We start from the raw sequence: 19028 nt of genomic DNA, 5'->3' as shown, positions 1-19028 counted from the left end.
ATATGCTACTATTTTTTTTTTACAGGCAGAGTGGACAGTGAGAGAGAGAGAGAGAGACAGAGAGAAAGGTCTTCTTTTGCCATTGGTTCACCCTCCAACGGCCACTGCGGCCGGGGCGGTACAGCCAGCTGGCGCACCGCGCTGATCTGAAGGCAGGAGCTAGGTGCTTATCCTGGTCTCCCATGGGGTGCAGGGCCCAAGCACTTGGGCCATCCTCCACTGCACTCCCTGGCCACACTAGAGAGCTGGCCTGGAAGAGGGGCAACCGGGACAAAATCCGGCGCCCCGACCGGGACTAAAACCCGGGGTGCTGGTGCCGCTAGGTGGAGGATTAGCCTATTGAGCCGCGGCGCCAGCCCGCTACTATTTTTGATTGTGGAATTAATTTATTTTAAAATGCTATTTAAAAGTAATTTGGTATTAGAAGGGGGATAAGAGGTTTTCGTGTTTGTCAAAAGGAGCAGTGAATGAAAATGTGACTGCAAATGCAAAATAATAGAAGAGTACTTTACAGTCCAGTGATCTCTCTCTAAACAATGGGCACAATATACGCACACACTCCTGTCCACATTCACATACCATTTCAGCTGCTATTTTTATGATGCAATTTTGATTTAAATCTTACCTCTTGCTGTCAAAACATGACCCTCTATTTCCAGCATTCTTTGTGGCAATACAGTATTCTTTATTATGACAGGGACAGACTTTCAAGAAACAAAATACCACCGTGGAACAAAACCAGCAAGGGCTTCCACTGCTACAGCGTCAATCCTATGGCAAGAATTCCCCTAAATAGCCTCTGGGTGGCAGCACAACCACACCACTCGCAGAGTCTGGCATCCACTCGCTGGCTCCATAGGAAGGATTCCTGCACTGTGCTGTGAGAGTTAACAGGATCAACCTTACAACCAGGCCACTGTGAAACCAACCTGATGCGGCAAGGTCTACATTCTCACTTCCTGGTTCTCCGCCATCATTCTCATCTTCGTGGCTGTTCAGTTCTGTTTCCTCCGTGGTGGCCTGAAAAAGAGATTCCCCCCGCTTGAATAAATCACTCCTTTGAACGTGTTCCACAGCTAAAGGATTTTTAACAACACTAATTTCGAGGCTTCTGTCTCCTGGGCGGCTTTGTGGTGAGATCGTGAACTTGCTGGAAGGAGTTCAGGTGTGTGCATCTGTCTCCTGGCCCTCTGCTGCCCGCCTCGGATGAGGCATTGCTGCACGGACAACGTCACAGGTTCCTCAGTGCCTTCCAAGTTGGCGTAGGGTCGAGGAAGTAGCATTTAATTATTTATTGATTTGAAAGTCAGGGTGACAAAGAGAATGAGACACATACATACACACACACACACACACACACACACACGGATTTTCCATGCATTGGTTCACTCCTCCAATGCTTGCAAAAGCCAGGGCAGGCAAAGCTGAATCCAGAAGCCTGGAACTTTGTCCAGGTCTCTTACATGGGTGGCAGGGGTCCAAGAACTTGGACCACCTTCCACTGCCTTCCTAAGCACATTAGCAGGCAGCTGGGGTGGAAGTAGAACACAAAGGCAGCTGAACCCGCAGGGCCACAATGCCAGGCCTTTGCTTTGCTTTGTTTTTAAAGGTTACAGCTACCCTCACAGTGGCCTGTCCCCAGTACAGCTGCTTGTGGCTCTCAGCATTGCAAATTTTATTCTTGAAGTTCTCTTCCTTCCTGGGCTCCCAATGACTCTCCCTTATTGGGATTCTAGTTCTCTCTCTCCCCTCCCCCCTTTCTCTCAATGATTATCTATTTCTTTTTTTTTTTTTAATGAGTAATTCCCAAAGACTTCAATTCCCCTCCACCTGTGCTGTGTCATACTCCGATCTCTCAATGATTCCCACGGGCTCAGCGCTACATTCTCTATCATGCATGGCCCGTACTTTCATCTCCAGCCTGAAGACAATTCAAGTTTAGTTCAGCTCAACTACCCATCTGGATGGTGCCAAATGGTGACACTCAACACACTAGATCCTCTTCCAAATCTGGCAATTTGTGTTTATGGTACCACTTTTTCCCTTCATCATACCAATTAAACTTGGCAGTGGTCTTTGACTCACACCTCATGAGTAGCCACCATTTGCCCAGTTCTGCCAAGAATCTAACAGAATAATTTGTGTATCCTTCTCTTCCTTTCTGTCCCCACAGCTGGGAGCCAAAGTTAGTCTTTCTTTTTTTTAAAGATTTATTTATTTTTATTTGAAAGTCAGTTACAGAGAGAGAGAGAGAGAGAGAGAGAGAGAGAGAGAGAGGTATTCCATCCAATGGTTCACTCCCCAATTGGCCACAATGGTAGGAGTTATGCCGATCTGAAGCCAGGAGCCAGGAGCCTCTTCTGGGTCTCCTACACAGGTGCAGGGGCCCAAGGTCTTGGGCCATCTTCTACTGCTATCCCAGGCCATAGCAGAGAGCTGGATCGGAAGTGGAACAGCTGGGTCTCGAACCAGTGCCCGTGTGGGATGCCGGCGCTTCAGGCCAGGGCATTAACCAGCTGTGCCACAGCATCGGCCCCCAAGGTTAGTCTTGACTGCCTCCTTGTTCTTCCATCAGCGAATCTGATTCGGAGCTCCCTGGCTCATCCCCACTTGACACAGCACCATCACCTCCATCTCTCTCAGCAATGCCTCAATCAGAACAGCTTTCTTTTGGAAGGAATTTATAATAGTAACAAACTAGGAAATGACCTAAATATCCAACAATTGGGGAATGATTGAATGAGTTACTTTCATGCATAAAGGGAAATATCACACACTCGAAAAATAAGATACTGAACAATAGTTAACGACATGTAAAAACACTTACCTAATATTAAGTTAAAAATGTAAACTCCATATATATTATGATGTCTACATTTATAGGATAGTATTAATGCCTATACACACATATGTCAATACATATTAAATGTATATAAAGACCATAATGGGGGCCGGTGCTGTGGTGTAGTAAGTTAAGCCTCTGCCTGCAATGTTGGCATCCCATATGGGCGCTGGTTCAACACCCGGCTACTCCACTTCCAATCCAGCTCTCTACTATGGCCTAGGAAAACAGCAGAAGATGGCCCAAGTCCTTGGGCCCCTGCACTCATATAGGAGACCCTGAAGAAACTCCTGGCTCCTGGCCTCGCTTTGGCTCAGCTCTGGCCATTTGGGGAGTGAACCAGTGGATGCAAGACCTTTCTCTCTGTCTCTCCCTCTCTGTCTGTAACTCTCTCAAGTAAATAAAGAATCTTTAAAAAAAAGACCATTAAAAAAAAGAAAATATAGAATATTAATCATAATGATTTTTAATGTACATAAATTTTGGATGCCATTTCCTTCTCTTTGCAGGAATATTTTTCATGTATTCTAAAAAGTTCCACAGTGACCACCTATAATTTCTGTAATCAGAAAACAAAATCAATGTAATTTTACATTGTCTTTCATTGGGAGCCACTTGAGTTTAGAATGAAATCCAACACTAGTGTCTGGATGAAAAAAATAAGTGGAAGTCTGAATTAAGTACTAGCTAGACTAACCTTGACAGCTAAAGAAAACAAATTCATGATTTTTTTAGTAGAAGTTTCTGATAAAGGGCTAAAGTGGAATTTTTAAAGCCTATATAAAATAGTTCATAAATATAAAAATATTTTAAGACAAAGGCTAAAATTGATGTCAGGAAAGGTATTATTAAATACTTTACAAAATATCCTTGTGAGTTCTAAAGAAGCTATGAAGTTATTGTCTCTTGTGTTTATATTTTACCTGTAAATCAAAATCTGCTTCTCAAGTAACCAAAATGAAAGTCTTCTTACATTAACACATTGGGTAGAAACTGTCATTGAATCCTTGAAAAAACACTTTAAGCAACAAAACTTTCAAGCTTCTAAAAAAGGTTACAACAGTATCTAGTGACAAAAGTGTGATATTTCCTTTGCTGGATGGTGTAGTTTTGAAGTCTTCATAATTAAATAAGCATTTTCTAAGGATGGATAGCTACGTATCAATTCTGGAAGAACGTGATATTAAGTTGAAATACACGTTTAAAACCCTAGGTGGGAAATGAGCATCACACTGATGGATTCGCAGGGATTCTGCAGTTTTTAAATACACTCACGAGCCTCAGTTCCCATCTGAGGCTGGGAAGCACATTTGCAGCTACCTGTTGCTGAACGGTATTCCGGAGAACACGGGTGCTGCCACTTCCCAGAAACAAAATACACTAACGGCCAAAGAGGGACAAAGTCTCCCCAGCCCAAACGCGCCCAAAGAAATGAACATATTTTATTACATCTAACATGCTGTCAGCTTTACACTGTGTTGTGTTAAGAGCTAAGAAGACAGAAAACACCCTGTCGGCTAACAGGACACCATGATGAGACAAATCCTGACTTGGAGATGCTAAAATGGATCAGTGAAATAGGACAATTCATGAAGTCGCTTAGCCATGATGTAAGGAGCCACAGCCCCCAGCACTCAGCATCTCTCTAAGGATCACTTCACTAGCACACCATGTTCCAGTAACATTTCACTCACACATGACTAACGGGGGCCTCCAACTTTCAAGAATTCACACATTTCTAAATGCATTGCTCGCAGCTCAAAACTCAAATACCAAAATCTGGATAATCCAATGTATTTCACCTTACCATGAAGCTTGAGAGGCGGCACTCCAGCTTTCTGTATGGCAAATGGTAACAGCCGCAACAGTCACCACGTTCGATATTCATGGCATGTGCCATGTGTCAGGGGCGTTTACCATGGCTTAGCTCACTGGGTCCTCAGAGGGAACACACACGGGTGAGAACTGATGCGGTTTCCTCTATACGGGTGATGAAACAGGTCCAAGAGATTAATCGACTTAGCCAGGGTCACACTAGCAGGGAGGGCAGGTGGGAGCCCTGTTCTGTGCTGGTCACCTCAATGTTTCCTCATCTGGCTTGGAGTCACTCACCTCCAAGTTGTCCCCAGGGATACAGAGGTCTCAATGCATAAGAAGCAACCAAGTCTCAAGTTTATTGCCAAAATGATTCAAATAACCTTTTCCATGCCCTTTTCTCCTTCTACCTTCCATTCATTTGTTCTGCAAAAGGTCAGCACTGCCTGGAATCTGGGGACAGGAGACCAGACAGGCCCCAGCATCAGCCTCTCTTGGGGCTCCCACCTGATCCAGGTTGTGAGAGGCACAGAACCCACATCAGGCAAACACGTGTGATAATGCATTACTTCTAGAGTTCACACTCCCACACTTAGCTTAAATGCACACTAGTCGGCAACACGAGGCCACTGCCAGCAAATGATTAAGGATAAAATGAGAGACACAATCTGAACACCACAAACCTACTGAAAATCGTTTTACATACCCTGAGAAAAAGAGAAGTATACACATTAAAAAAAAAAAAAAAAAACAAAACTTGAACAGTATTGATTTCTGAGTGGCTGGAGTATTAGGTAGTTCAGATTTTCTGTATAGTTTTCTGTAGTTTGCAACGGATATAGAGCACCTGTACCCAAAGGAAGGCGCAGAGCCAGGCTCACTGACTCAGGTCTGCACCCTCCGTCCCGAAGGCCTGCTTCTTGTGTGCTCACATCATCACCTCCACGTCAGCAGTTTCAGCCAGTTCAGATGGCCTCAGGGGCTGGCCGCAAACAAACCCGTCTTGCTGGAAAACGCACTCTCTGACCCGTATTTTCCTTTGGTTACAGCTCAACAGAGGAGACGCGTTTCCTTCTTCACGTGGCAACGCTTTCTCAGAGATGAAAACAAGTAAACAGAGCAGATCCCCGGACATGAGTGAAGCGGAGCACAGGAAAGTTACGTGAATCTGAGCCAGGGGCTGGCTTCCCCTCGGACCAGGAATGGGATCCAAACCGGCCCAGGTGCCAGACTCGGCCCCGAGGCCGCAGGTAGGAGGGGACAGCTTCCTGGCTTGGAAAGCCTTGGCGTAGCCACAAAGCCAAGGTGGCTAACCTAGCAGCACCATGGTTCTGCTCCTGTCTCTAACACAGAGATGCGCGGAGCCTGGGCTGCTCATTAGACCTTGATGGCTGGAGGGCAAGTGAGTGACAGTTCTGTGGCTGGGAGTGATTTCCTGGCTCCATTCATGAATAACTTCTCAACACACAAGCTTGGAAAAATCAGTCTGTTTATGCCCTGGCATCACATCCCAGGTGCCACATAGGCTGGACAGATGTTTCTCTTTTCAGTGTCACACCTCCCAGGATCCACTGCCACTGGAAGGAAGGGGAGACCATATGGAGGATTGGGCTTTTTGTGCCTTCAGTGCTGGCTTTTGTTTGTTTGTTCGTTTGTTTGTTTGTTGGGGGTACTAAACTTTTCTAACCAACAATCTGAGGCTCTGATCCACGTTAAGATGGGCCAGGGTTAATTTTTTAATTTTCCCTGATGTGTGCTTTCTTAAAATCTGTTCACACTTCTGTATCTAAACATTCTAAAGACCTTTAAAGAGCACAAAATCTCACAACCGCACAAATACTTCTAGATGGAAAAAAAAAACCCAGTTTCTAAAGAAGTGTTTGTGACATGTGACATCTACAAGGAATTTGCAGCCGGCCTCAGTTGTAAGGAAACCAGCACCTACTCAAATGCTTTCCTCCTGCTCTCCCAGCAAAACAAAATGCTTCAAGAAAGGGCCTGATTGTTTTCCTGGAACAGAAAGCATAAGCCAAGTACTGAATTTTCAAGAGGAAAGCCCAGGGCTTTTTTGAGATGGGAAAAGCAGACCTACCTTGCTACTAAGTTTGAGAAAAAGCAGATGAAGTCGTTGAGACACCCAACACCCTCGCCGGCCCCTGGTCAGCAAGGAAGCACCGCCACACATCTGCGGGGAAGTGCAGCCAGCCAGGGGGACCGCAGGGGATGAGCCTGGGAGAGGGAGCTGATCACCAGCGCTGGGACAGGGGGACCGAAGCACCGGGGGTGCTGGGGGGGGGCACGGGAGTCTTGCTGTCTTGGTGGCAGGAAGAAGCCAAGAACTGGGGAGGAGTGAACAACGACAGGGGGACAGAGAGAGCTGTAGGAGAATCATGTGAGTACTGGCAAGAGCAGCTGTCTTCTGGAAAAAGCTGTCCACCTCCGTGTGTTTCTGACAGAATTACAACTGGAACAACTGAGCAGCTGAATTGGAAAAGGACAAGGAATTCATCTCATGTGTATGAAATTCACATCTGTTCAAACTGGTAATTTTGACCATCTTATTTCAGTCAAAGAAACTTTACACCTATCCTCTTTGTGAGCTCCTGAAAAATGTATTATAGCTTCCTTGCGCTCATTTGTTGTGTGACAAAATTATAAAGAATTTAGGGGCCCCTGCAGTGAGTCACCTTGACATTGGGCCAGGTGCTCTATAGATGCACATTCTCACAGTGACTATCTGGTGCACATACCACTACTGCACTTGCTTTTTTAAGTAGCAAGTGAGGCCCATTCACCGTGTGCAGACAGTGTTTGATCTTTGACCCACTGTTTAGAGTAGCTTAGGAAAAGGTCATTTTGGTACCATTGAGGAAAGAAGAGATTCAAACACAACGACAAATCTCAGTGGATCAAGAAATCACTGGAACAACTGTGAGGGAGACACTCCACCCTCCTCTCCACCACACAGGCCACTAAATGTAGGATAAATCAGTCATCAGTTCAGACGACTGCCCAAAGTCATTTCCAATCTTGGACTCTAGGAGTCTGTGTTTGTAATATAGCAGGATTTTCTTATAGAAGCCAATATTTTTAAGTGCAAAGAAAAGTGTTAGGTTTCTACTGGGCAGAGATGCTGTAATGAACAAAAAAACCCAGAAATACCACAGGGATAACTGGGGGCGGGGGGTGAGCAGAGTGGGACCTGACCCCTCTGTCTGGAGTATGTAGCACCTCATCATGCTCATCACTGCCCATTCCTCTGGGGGGCTCCTTCCTACTGTCCATGCCCCTTGATCCTGCTACTTTCAGTAACAGCCTGCTTCTCTCCCCCGATTCTCACACTGAAGGTCAAGTTTCAAAATCTATACCTCACACAAAACCTTTCCATATGAAACCAAGCTCAGTGATCTTTTCTGTTCTTTGCAATCTTATATCCATCTGGTCTTCTTACTCTATAATCCAGTGTTCAGTTATATATTGTTTTCTATACTTTTCTAGTTGTTTTATGAATTTTTTGAGTATGTTTGTAGTTTTATTCTTCTGTAAAAAACAAGGTGCTGAATAGTTTCTTTTCTTTTTTTTTTTTTTTTTTTTTTTTGACAGGCAGAGTGGATAGTGAGAGAGAGAGACAGAGAGAAAGATCTTCCTTTTGCCGTTGGTTCACCCTCCAATGGCCGTCATGGCTGGCACTCTGCAGCCGGCGCACCACGCTGATCCGATGGCAGGAGCCAGGTACTTATCCTGGTCTCCCATGGGGTGCAGGGCCCAAGCACTTGGGCCATCCTCCACTGCACTCCCTGGCCACAGCAGAGAGCTGGCCTGGAAGAGGGGCAACCGGGACATAATCCGGCGCCCCGACCGGGACTAGAACCTGGTGTGAATAGTTTCTTAATTCATACTCACCAGCTCACAGGCACCCAACTACAAGGTAATTGCTATTACTGCCTCCCTACTGTGCAGGTGACTCAACTGCGTATGATCTGGAATTTGTTGCAGGAACAGCCACAGAATTAAAAAATATTCTGACTTAATTTAGGATCCATGTGGGGTCTTCAACAAGTCCACAGAAAGTGCATACTATGAAAAAAAAAAACTATACATGGATTTAGAAGTGTTTGCTGCAGCAAAATAAACTTATCTTTTAATTCCCTTTTTGCATGAATTTTGTGAATCCCCTCTGTATTTCTAAAGGAAGATTCATGGTCCCAAGAGCTTCAAATGAGAAGAGTGAGATAAAGGAAACTAAAGAGATGGCATGACGTCATTCGAAGGGGCTGACACTCCAACTCTCCCCACCTGGTGTCCTGGCCGTCCTTCTCTGCTGCTCTGTCTCGCGAGCCCAGTCACTGTTCCTGCCTACAGCTGCTGTTGTGCCCTTGGAACAGTTCCAGCTTGTCCTAAAGGCACTGTGACATTTTAGTGGTGGGTGAGGCTACTCCTCTGTAGAGAGCATCTGTTGGGAATGCAGTTTTCGGAAGAAAGACACTATTTAAAAAGAAGAACACTATTCCTTTGACAGCTCCACAGCACGGGGCATATGAGTTAGAAGCAAGACTTGCAGTCCAAGCTCGTATCAATCCCTTGGACATGCTCAAGAACAGCCTCCTGTTTAAAGTCAGCCACCATATTTTGCCATGAGACCAACTGATTGCACTTTTTCAACAGGACTATGCCGGCTGTAACAGAGTCAAGGAATGTTTTTTTCTTGGAAGAGCAGAGAAGGAAGTAAAATGAGGAGTAGGTTTACTGGAGAAGTGATTCTTTTAAAATGACTCTTGGGATAACACACGCGAATGGAAAACTTCTAGTGTCAGAAGTCACAAGTGAGTATGCAGAGTGCCTTAGTAAGGAGACAAAGTTATGCAAAGTCCAGCCAACAACTGGGTGCATAGTCTGATCCATTTGGACAGATAGTAACATAATAGCAACAGGAAATAATGTAATGGCTTCTGCTCTCGTTAATTTAAGAGCCTAACAGGGTACACACATTCTACTACCTACTGAGAACCATTAGGCTTTACTGAACTAGAAACTACTCTGACCTAGGCAATGTTTCCAAGGAAGACATCTACCAGAGGAAGAGATTTCCAGGCTTGTCCATGAGTGTGGACCTGTGTCAGGAGTTGCCCAGGACCAGGCTGCTTTCCAGGAAGGAGGTCTGTAAGGCCACCTCTGGTTTCAAGTTCTCCTTACGAAGGCATCTAAACTTCTGAAATAGCATGATTTATTTTAGGTTATGTAATTTTCCTCCTCTTAAATCCAGGTACTTTGGTCTTGCCTGTATTCTCACTAAAATAGGGTCTTTTTATTTTTTACTGTTAAACTCTTTATTTGGGTGCAGTGTTAAACCCTTGACTATAATGCAAATTAAAAATATCTCAAAAACTAAAGAAAAAATGAAAGAGAGGGAGGGAGACAGGAAAGGAAAAACATAACATTCTTTGAATTCTATCTATGAATTATATTGAATATGATAAGAACTAAAGACTAAATAAATAAAAAATTAACAAACAAACAAAAACAAGGTAGTCTGGGGTTGGCATTGTGGCACAGCGGGTACAGCCGCCACCTGGGACGTCTGTGTTCCATACTGGAACACTGGTTCAGGTCCTAGCTACTCCACTTCAGATCCCGTTCCCTGTTAACATGACTGGGAAAGCAGAAGAAGATGGCTGAAGTGCCTGGCCTCCTATCGCCCATGTGGGAGACCAGCATGGAGTTCCTGGCTCCTGGCTTCAGCCTGGCCTAGCCCTGGTTATTGTGGCCATTTGGGGAGTGAACTCTCAAATGGAATATCTCTTTCTCTATTTGTCTTTTCCTCTTTATTGTCACTCTGCCTTTCAAATAATAAAATAAATCTTTAAAAAACCAACCAAACCATAAAGCAAGGTACTTGGAGGGGTGTTTAGTCAGTATGACATCTCTTTTTCTGAATGGACTTTCCAAGTATGGCCAAAGAGAAATAAGGACAGAATTACGAGCTGTCCCAGAGAAACAACTTTTCCATATGATGGCTACTAAGTTAGGGAGCTTCTTATTTACATTTAAGAGCATAAATAATGTTTACTCCACCAGTTAAGTTCCCATTCTGCTCCAGAATTCAATATTCTGTATCACAATCACTTGTGAGAGCTTGCCAGAGGTGGCTGTGTGGATGGGAATGAAAAGTAACACTGGAGTCCAGGTGGAGAGACTCAGCCTTTGCCTGGATCCCAACACCACGCTCTTGGAGCCCAGGAACCATGCTCCATGGTCTCTTCCCACTGGAGTCTCTTTCACAAAGCACTGTGTACCGTGGGAAAGGATTTCACTCCCTCAAATCCTCTGAAAAAGGAAGTTTACTGTTCAAGAGGTAAATCCCAGAGATAATAAGTGTCACAGCCAGGCCACTGGATGGATTTTCATCAGGTGGGTCACCTCAGCAGTCCACTGGACGGGTTTTTGTTGGGTGGGTCACCTCAGCAGTCCACTGGACAGGTTTTTGTTGGGTGGGTCACCTCAGCAGTCCACTGGACAGGTTTTTGTTGGGTGGGTCACCTCAGCAGTCCACTGGACGGGTTTTTGTTGGGTGGGTCACCTCAGCAGGCCACTGGACAGGTTTTTGTTGGGTGGGTCACCTCAGCAGTCCATGGACAGGTTTTTGTTGGGTGGGTCACCTCAGCAGTCCACTGGACAGGTTTTTGTTGGGTGGGTCACCTTAGGCAGTCCACTGGACAGGTTTTTGTTGGGTGGGTCACCTCAGCAGTCCATGGACGGGTTTTTATTGGGTGGGTCACCTCAGCAGTCCACTGGACGGGTTTTTGTTGGGTGGGTCACCTCAGCAGTCCATGGACAGGTTTTTGTTGGGTGGGTCACCTCAGCAGTCCACTGGACAGGTTTTTGTTGGGTGGGTCACCTTAGGCAGTCCACTGGACAGGTTTTTGTTGGGTGGGTCACCTCAGCAGTCCATGGATGGGTTTTTGTTGGGTGGGTCACCTGATGCTCAGCTCCAGAGCTGGAGGAGGAGCTTCCTTCCGGACCGACTCTTTAGGTGCTGGGGGAGGGGCAGGGGTGCATTCTTGACAGTTTTACCTCCCTTAACTACACTATAGATCCAAATGCTGTATGTTAAAATACAAGAAACCCAGCCTCCAGGAGGATAAATGAGGTGGAACAGAGTCCAGCTCATACCCGCAGCCTGGGCTACCTCTACAGCAGTAGTCACTGCTTTGGTTTGATCAGAAAAACAAGCAGGAGCCTTTCTGGAGAAGAATCCATGAGAGCATAATATTCCTGATTGATGTTTGATGCTCTAAAGTGGCAAATACAATGTCATCTTCGGTTCCCTTTCTTGCTGCTGTCGGGTGACCCTATGTATTTCAGCTTGGCCACTGACCCATACTTTCTATTCCTCTGAATTTAAGGGGTTAAGCTAATAAAAATGAGTTTTATTTTTATGAATCTTTTTTTGTAATTAATAAGATACTTTTCTACATATTAGTAAGGATGAGAAGCCAGGTTTTGTTAAGTTCTAATTATTTTCAGGTTATAGTAACAAGTCTAATGAACCAATGGAAAAAAGGATATTTTAAAAATTTATCTGTTTTTCTTTAACACTGAAACCCAAGAAGGTGAAGACAAGAAAAGTAATTTCTTGCTCATAAACAGTATTATCTTTCTACCATAACCTAGTGCTATGGGTTGAACTGGGTGTCCCAAAACTCATACACTGGAGTGCTAATGCTTAGGGCCTCAGAATGTACCCGTATTAGGAAATACAGTGGTTGGAGACATCAGCTAAGACAAGGTCACAATGGAGCAAGGTGGATCCCATGTCAGTGTGACTGGTGTCCTTGTACCAGTGGCAGTTTGAATAGCCACGTACACAGGGAGAACACGTGATAATAAGGCAGAGGTCAGGAAGATGCGCCCACAAGCCAAGCAATGTCCAAATTGCCAGCTACCACCAGAAACTAGGAAAGAAGCACGAAACTGATTGTTCACTGCCAACAGATAGAATCCTGCCAGCATCTTGGTGCTGGGCCTCTCATTACCATGACTACGGGGTAATTTATTTCTGTTGTTAAGCTATCCTGTGTGGTACTCTGATACGCAGCCCTAGCAAACATACAGTATACCCATATAGTCAGAAATGGATCACTGTCACAACCTGCTTCCTGCTTATTTTTAAAAACAGATTGTTTGATGACGGCATGATCTCAAAGAGGAAAAATAACTTTGGTTCTTACTGTCGCTTCCTGGGGAACAGGATTTGGCTTCTTTATGTTGATCTCAACGCTGTTGTTGTCTTGCTTGAGCTCCACTGGTGACCCGTGCACTCTGGCCACACCTTCAAACATCTGGGACGTGGTTAAGGAGACAGCAGGTGTCACTGTGGGACACTCTCTTCCCTTCTCTTCCTCATCTCCGTGGGCTGTCTCTCCGTTCATGCTGACTTTCCCATCTACCTATAGAGATCACAATGAACACAAAACATGCTGTTTCTCAAAAAAGCACACTAGAATTTCCTTATAGGATGATCATTTGGTAAACAGGCCAATGAAGACAAAGGGCTGTCAAATATTTTGCTCAGTTCCAAAATTCAGGGCTTTTACAAATGCCATCTTCAAGGCCCTCTTTAAATGAGAATTGGTCTTAGACTACTTCACTATAGATTATATTTCATATTTACCTTATTTAAGGTACACTTTTATTTTAAAGTACAGAAAGCCAAAAGAATCTTAAATACACACACATCACATATTTGAGTTCCAGTAATTTTTCATTTAAGATCAAACTGCTATTTCATACATTTTGACTTTTTTTCTGGTTAACATACAAATGTAGCTGGAACCTACCTCATATCAGGAATATTCTACAGTTTACCTTATGGTGGTGGAGGGGACAATGGGTACTTTTTTTTTTTTTTTTTTTGACAGGCAGAGTTGGACAGTGAGAGAGAGAGACAGAGAAAGGTCTTCCTTCCGTTGGTTCACCCCACAAATGGCCACTACGGCCGGCACACTGTGCTGATCCGAAGCCAGGAGCCAGGTGCTTCCTCCTGGTCTCCCATGGGGTGCAGGGCCCAAGGACCTGAGCCATCCTCCACTGCACTCCCGGGCCACAGCAGAGAGCTGGACTGGAAGAGCAGCAACTGAGACAGAACCGGCACCCCAACCGGGACTAGAACCCGGGGTGCCGGCACCACAGGCAGAGAATTAGTCTAGTGAGCTGTGGTGCTGGCCAATGGGTACTTTTTTATAGCTGTCATGGAGGGTCAGGGCACCTATGTTACAAAGTATCCCCATTTCCAGTTAATATTACAACCCCAATTCTTTTTTTCAAGGAAAAAAGATCACATGCAATAAAATATTTTTGTTGTATACTTACATCTAGGGAAAGTGTATAAAGAAGGAGCAGAGAGGGTAGTGAGCCCGGCTCGCTGAAAGGCACCTAGAACTCCCCGTGTTGGAGTCCAAGGCAGATGTAGAGTGTGCATGAGACTGCAGCTAGAACACCTGAGACCGAGTCCTGGCTCTGCCACCCAGCAGCCAGGTCATCTTCATCCTTTTCCCTCCAAAAACTTACTTTTCTATCTACTCATTCATTTATCTAGGCAGCAGACAGAAAAAGAGAAACAGGGAGACAGACAGAGATCTCTCATCTACTGGTTCATTCCCAAATGTGCAGGAAGCTGGATTTGGGAGTGCAATAGGGACTTGAATCCAGGAACATGGATATGGGACGTCCCAACCAGTGTCTTAGCTCTAAGGTCATATGTCTACCCTTCAACAAGTTTCTTATCCTCTGTGTTCAACTCAAAATATTTTTTATGGCCACATGGCGGGAGCTGCGCCAATCTGAAGCCAGGAGCCAGGTGCTTCTTCCTGGTCTCCTATGCGGGTGCAGAGGCCCAAACATTTGGGCCACCTTCTACTGCTTTCCCAAGCCACAGCAGAGAGCTGGATCAGAAGAGGAACAGCTGGGACTAGAACCGGCGCCCATATGGGATGCCAGTGCCGCAGGCGGAGGATTAACCTACTGAGCCACAGTGCCAGCCCCTAACTCAAAAATTTAAAGTAACATTTTCTCATTCATATAGAGATTAAGGGGCTTTTATAGACTCATATATGTACAAATTTTAGAACAAAACCTGACTCATTTTAAGTACTTAAATTTTAGCTATTGTAATTAAGCCTTCTAAATATTTTACGAAGGCAAATTTTCACAAAGAAGATGAACAACACCTGGGAAGCCAGATATTCATCAGAGTTTGTTTACCTTCACCTACTGGTGTCCATATGCTATTATCTGCTACTCAGAAAAAAACAATTTAAAGGCCAATCCTCTGCCTTGCAGCGCCGGCACACCGGGTTCTACTCCCGGTCGGGGCACCGGATTCTCTCCCGGTTGCCCCTCTTCCAGGCCAGCTCTCTGCTGTGGCCCGGGAGTGCAGTGGAGGATGGCCCAAGTGCTTGGGCCCTGCACCCCATGGGAGACCAGGAGAAGCACCTGGCTCCTGCCTTCAGATCAGCGTGGTGCGCCAGCCGCGGTGGCCATTGGAGGGTGAACCAACAGCAAAAGGAAGACCTTTCTCTCTGTCTCTCTCTCTCACTGTCCACTCTGCCTGTCAAAAAAAAAAAAAAAAAAAAAAATTAAATCACAACTCAGCATACACGTAAATATACCTGAAACAGAACTTTCCCCAAACAACATGTATCTCTTTTGTGTTTGATGCACTATGTTTTTTTTAAAATAAAAATTATATTCTAAAGCACTTCATTAAAAATAAACCATGCTGATTCCAAAATACCAAATTGATTTTATAACCTGCAACAAGCGGCAATTCTTGGTTTGGAAAATGTTGCCTTAGATCTTGCCTTGCTCTTAATTCTGCTGCACCGAGGCAGCAACTGAGCCAGTGTCCTCTGCCACCTGACCCTCTGTAAGCACACACACACGAGGGCACTTCAGATGGTCTGCAGAAAAATCAAGTTAAGTTTATGTGGTGCAAAATTTTTTTTTGAAATCCATGCATGGATTATTCACAATACATGGGTTTCATAAAGTTTTTGAAGACTTTTGCATGCATGGCTGTCACAATTTCTTTGTACCAAAATAAACTTATCTTTTTTTTTTCAATTTTCCAATGATGGACTGATGGCCAGGGTGGGGTTGAGAGGGGCATCTGGGGTCTGAGGAGGATCCCACTGGGCAGTCCTGTGGTGTCTGAGCGGCTGGGAAGGGGCTGAATTCTAGATGGTGTGGCTTGGTACCCTTGGACGGGTCATGTGCCCACATGCTATATATGGGAGGGGTACTAGTGCTCACTCCAGGGCGGGTTCCTGCCAAGGGGATGCTACCAGTGGGGGCCTGGGTAGCGGCCACTGGAATTTTGAAGTATCCTTGAAATTTGTATGAAACTTTGTAGTATCCTTGTATACACACACACATACACCCCTTAGCTTCTGTCTTGGCATTACCTCTTAACAACTGTCATATTTACATACAACCTTTGGTCACAAGTGCCCTCCCATCCACTCAGTGGACTCTTGGCTAGAAATAGCATGGATATCCATCAAGGTTACTGATGAATAAAAGGAATATCCACTATCAAGAGTGAACTCTAGGAGCTGGTGCTGTGGTGCAGTGGGTTAAGCTGTCTCCTGTCATGCCAGCATCCCATATGGGCGCCGGTTCAAGTCCCAGATGCTCCAGTTCTGACCCGGCTCCCTCCTAATGTGTCTGTGAAAACAACAAAAAATGGCCTAAGCACTTGGGCCCCTGCCATCCATGTGTGAGACCCAGATGAAGCTCCTGGCTTCTGGCTTCAGCCTGGCCTAGCCCAGGCCTTTGTAACCATATGTGGAGTGAACCAGTGGATGGAAGTTCTTTCTTCTTCAGTCTCTCCCTCTGCCTCTGCAGCTCTGCCTTTCAAGTAAATAATTTCTTTTTTAAAAGAGTGGACTCCAGCTGTCGGACCTCTCCTGAAGTTTCTCAACACATTCCCGCCCAGGTGCTCTCCTGAGGCCTCTAGAGCACCTGTTACACCTGCTACACTGACTGCTATGGTGGTCAAAGACAGCGCTTTCTGTTTTGCTATAAAGTCGTCTCATTTCTTCTGCTTAAATAATCACATTGTACTATGTACTCAAGGGAGGGGAAACGGACATTTAGCTGGTATCATCAGATGCTTGGTTAGCCTGTTAGATAAGTGTATTCTCCACCTCTGTTCTAGGCCCCCTCAACATGAAATTTTTTGCTTTGGACAGTCACAGATCATTTATCGTTATAGGCCTGGGTGAAGGAAAGCCCTGAAACACTTAGGCACACCACTGAGCACATACGGGTGTGTTTGTGTGTGTGTGTGTGTGTGAGTCTGCATGATCCATAGCTCATTTTCTCAGTGAAATCCATTTATTCATTCCATAAGCCCTTGCAGTGCCTACCATGGCCTGGGAACCTCTGCCAGGCTCTCAGGATGGAGCTGTAAACATGAAGGACACAGACCGTGCCCCAAAGGGACAAATGTCTCAATTCAAATCCAGACGAGACAGCCCGGACGTTTTTCTTGTGTTCCATCAAAGCCTAAGGCACAATGTTTAAGAAACATTCAGAGTCATTTAAGCAAAAGTCAGAGCGTGCAGTGGGTTCCCTGTGAAATTCAATAGGGAGATGCCTGGCATCACGTTGCTCACTTAGTTCCGTTATGTAAACTTTTACAGTCACAACGGTCGCATCTCCCAGGGATGAATTCCACCTCTGTCTTCTATTACACACTCATGCGGTATGCAGGGACAATGAGGACCGCGTTTTCTTTGTAGTCAGAAGACTTAAGACAAAGGACGGGGGTTCCTCATGATAGAAGGGGAGATGCTGGTAGCTGAGGCAGGGAAACGATGTGCGGCTGTCATAGGCTCTTTTGTTCTGGAACATTGCTTTACACATTCCTTGGTAAAATAATCCTGTTTCTTTCTTCTTAAAAAACTACCCTGTCTCACCTGAGGACCAAGTATGACCCATGTTCCCATGTATTCCTTGAAGTTTTTTTTTCAACTGTAGCATCTTTTTGGATAGGATGTCAATTTTTTCATAAAAGAGAGGTAGCTGAGGGGCCAGCGCTGTGGCGCAGTGGGTTAAAGCCCCGGCTTGCAGCGCCGGCATCCCCTATGGGCACTGGTTCTAGTCCCGGCTGCTCCACTTCCAGTCCAGCTCTCTGCTCTGCCCTGGGAAAGCAGCAGAAGGTGGCCCAAGTCCTGGGCCCTGCACCCGCGCGGGAGAGGCAGCAGAAGCGCCTGGCTCCTGGCTTCAGATCAGCTCAGCTCTGGCCAGTGCAGCCATCTGGGGAGCGAACCAGCAGATGGAAGAAGCTCTCTCTCTCTCTCTCTCTGGCTCCACCTCTCTCTGTTACAGATAAATAAATAAAATAAATAAATAAATAAAATAAATCTTTAAAAAGAAAAAAATAGAGGTAGCTGCCTATCTTCTATTTAAACCAAAAGCAATTAGAATTTTTCTTTGAGGGGTTCACCTTGTCTCCTCGTTGGAGACACTAGGTTATTACCAAACTACCACTTCTATATTGAGTCTGGGCCATTTGATCAAATGAGAAAACACCTGGCTTTGGTTATGACCAGACTATCTGCCATGAGAGCCCATCAATATCAACAATAGTAACCTAGGATGGCATCTATCACCTAAGGACTTGCAAGCACAGCCTTCTGACACACAAATGAGCGGTTACAAATGTCAACACATTTTGCTTTTGGTTTGTAAAATAATCCCGCTTTTCTGGGTCAGGTACTCCTTTTCGAGTACCTGCGGTTCAGTTTTGAGATCTACTCTTAAGAAATGGGTCCTACCTTAAAGGTCTTGAGAACCTCTTGAGAGTTTTTGGGCTGGGAGTAAGGCTTGGGTGTCAGCATAGGCACTGCTTTGGGGGTCACAGTTTTGCTGGGGGACCCACTGCCTGCTGCCGTGCTGGCATCCGGGGCACTGGCACGCGCGATGGTGGTTTCCACAGTGGCAGTGAACTTGGGCGGAGGCAGTGACTGTTGCCGCAGGTATTTCATGGGGTTGGGGTCGCTCAGGAAGGAGGATAAGTTTGGCTCTGTTGAATGGCTTCTTTCCAGAATTTTTGGCATCTCCAAGCGTTCAAGAACAGCCTCGCTGATGGTAAACCTCTCGATGTACTGCTGCAGGATCCCGTCGGCCTCCTCCTGCGACCGTGCGTTCTTATATGCTTCGTGCAGCTCTCTCTCTCTCCGCTCTCTAGGTCAGGGCAGGGGAGGAGGAAGCAAGAACAGAGTCAACAGTCATGAAAATTGCAAAGGACCAAGGCAGAGCTGAACACATAGCACAGGGTGTGTGAAATACCAGCGTGAAGTCTCTG

The 19028-nt window shown here is 45.5% G+C and overlaps 1 protein-coding gene across 50 annotated transcripts in view; it reads right to left on the bottom strand.

Moving 5' to 3' along the window:
* Positions 1–19028, bottom strand: part of LIMCH1 (LIM and calponin homology domains 1) — a 346429-nt gene that overhangs the window by 33106 nt on the left and 294295 nt on the right. For all 50 annotated transcript variants that reach the window (XM_089327123.1, XM_017350869.4, XM_070068155.2 and 47 more), the window contains 3 exons: positions 18499–18907; positions 12886–13104; positions 930–1020 (listed from right to left, as the gene is read on the bottom strand). In XM_089327123.1, coding sequence (XP_089183249.1) covers positions 930–1020; positions 12886–13104; positions 18499–18907 — 719 coding nt within the window. The remainder of the gene's footprint in view (positions 1–929; positions 1021–12885; positions 13105–18498; positions 18908–19028) is intronic.

The sequence above is a fragment of the Oryctolagus cuniculus genome, chromosome 2 (genome assembly GCF_051225735.1).
Source record: "Oryctolagus cuniculus isolate XC-2025 breed Fujian yellow rabbit chromosome 2, ASM5122573v1, whole genome shotgun sequence".
NCBI classification, from domain to species: Eukaryota; Metazoa; Chordata; class Mammalia; order Lagomorpha; family Leporidae; genus Oryctolagus; species Oryctolagus cuniculus.
Note: the sequence above shows the minus strand (reverse complement) of the source record. Positions and strands in the feature narration are given on the sequence as shown.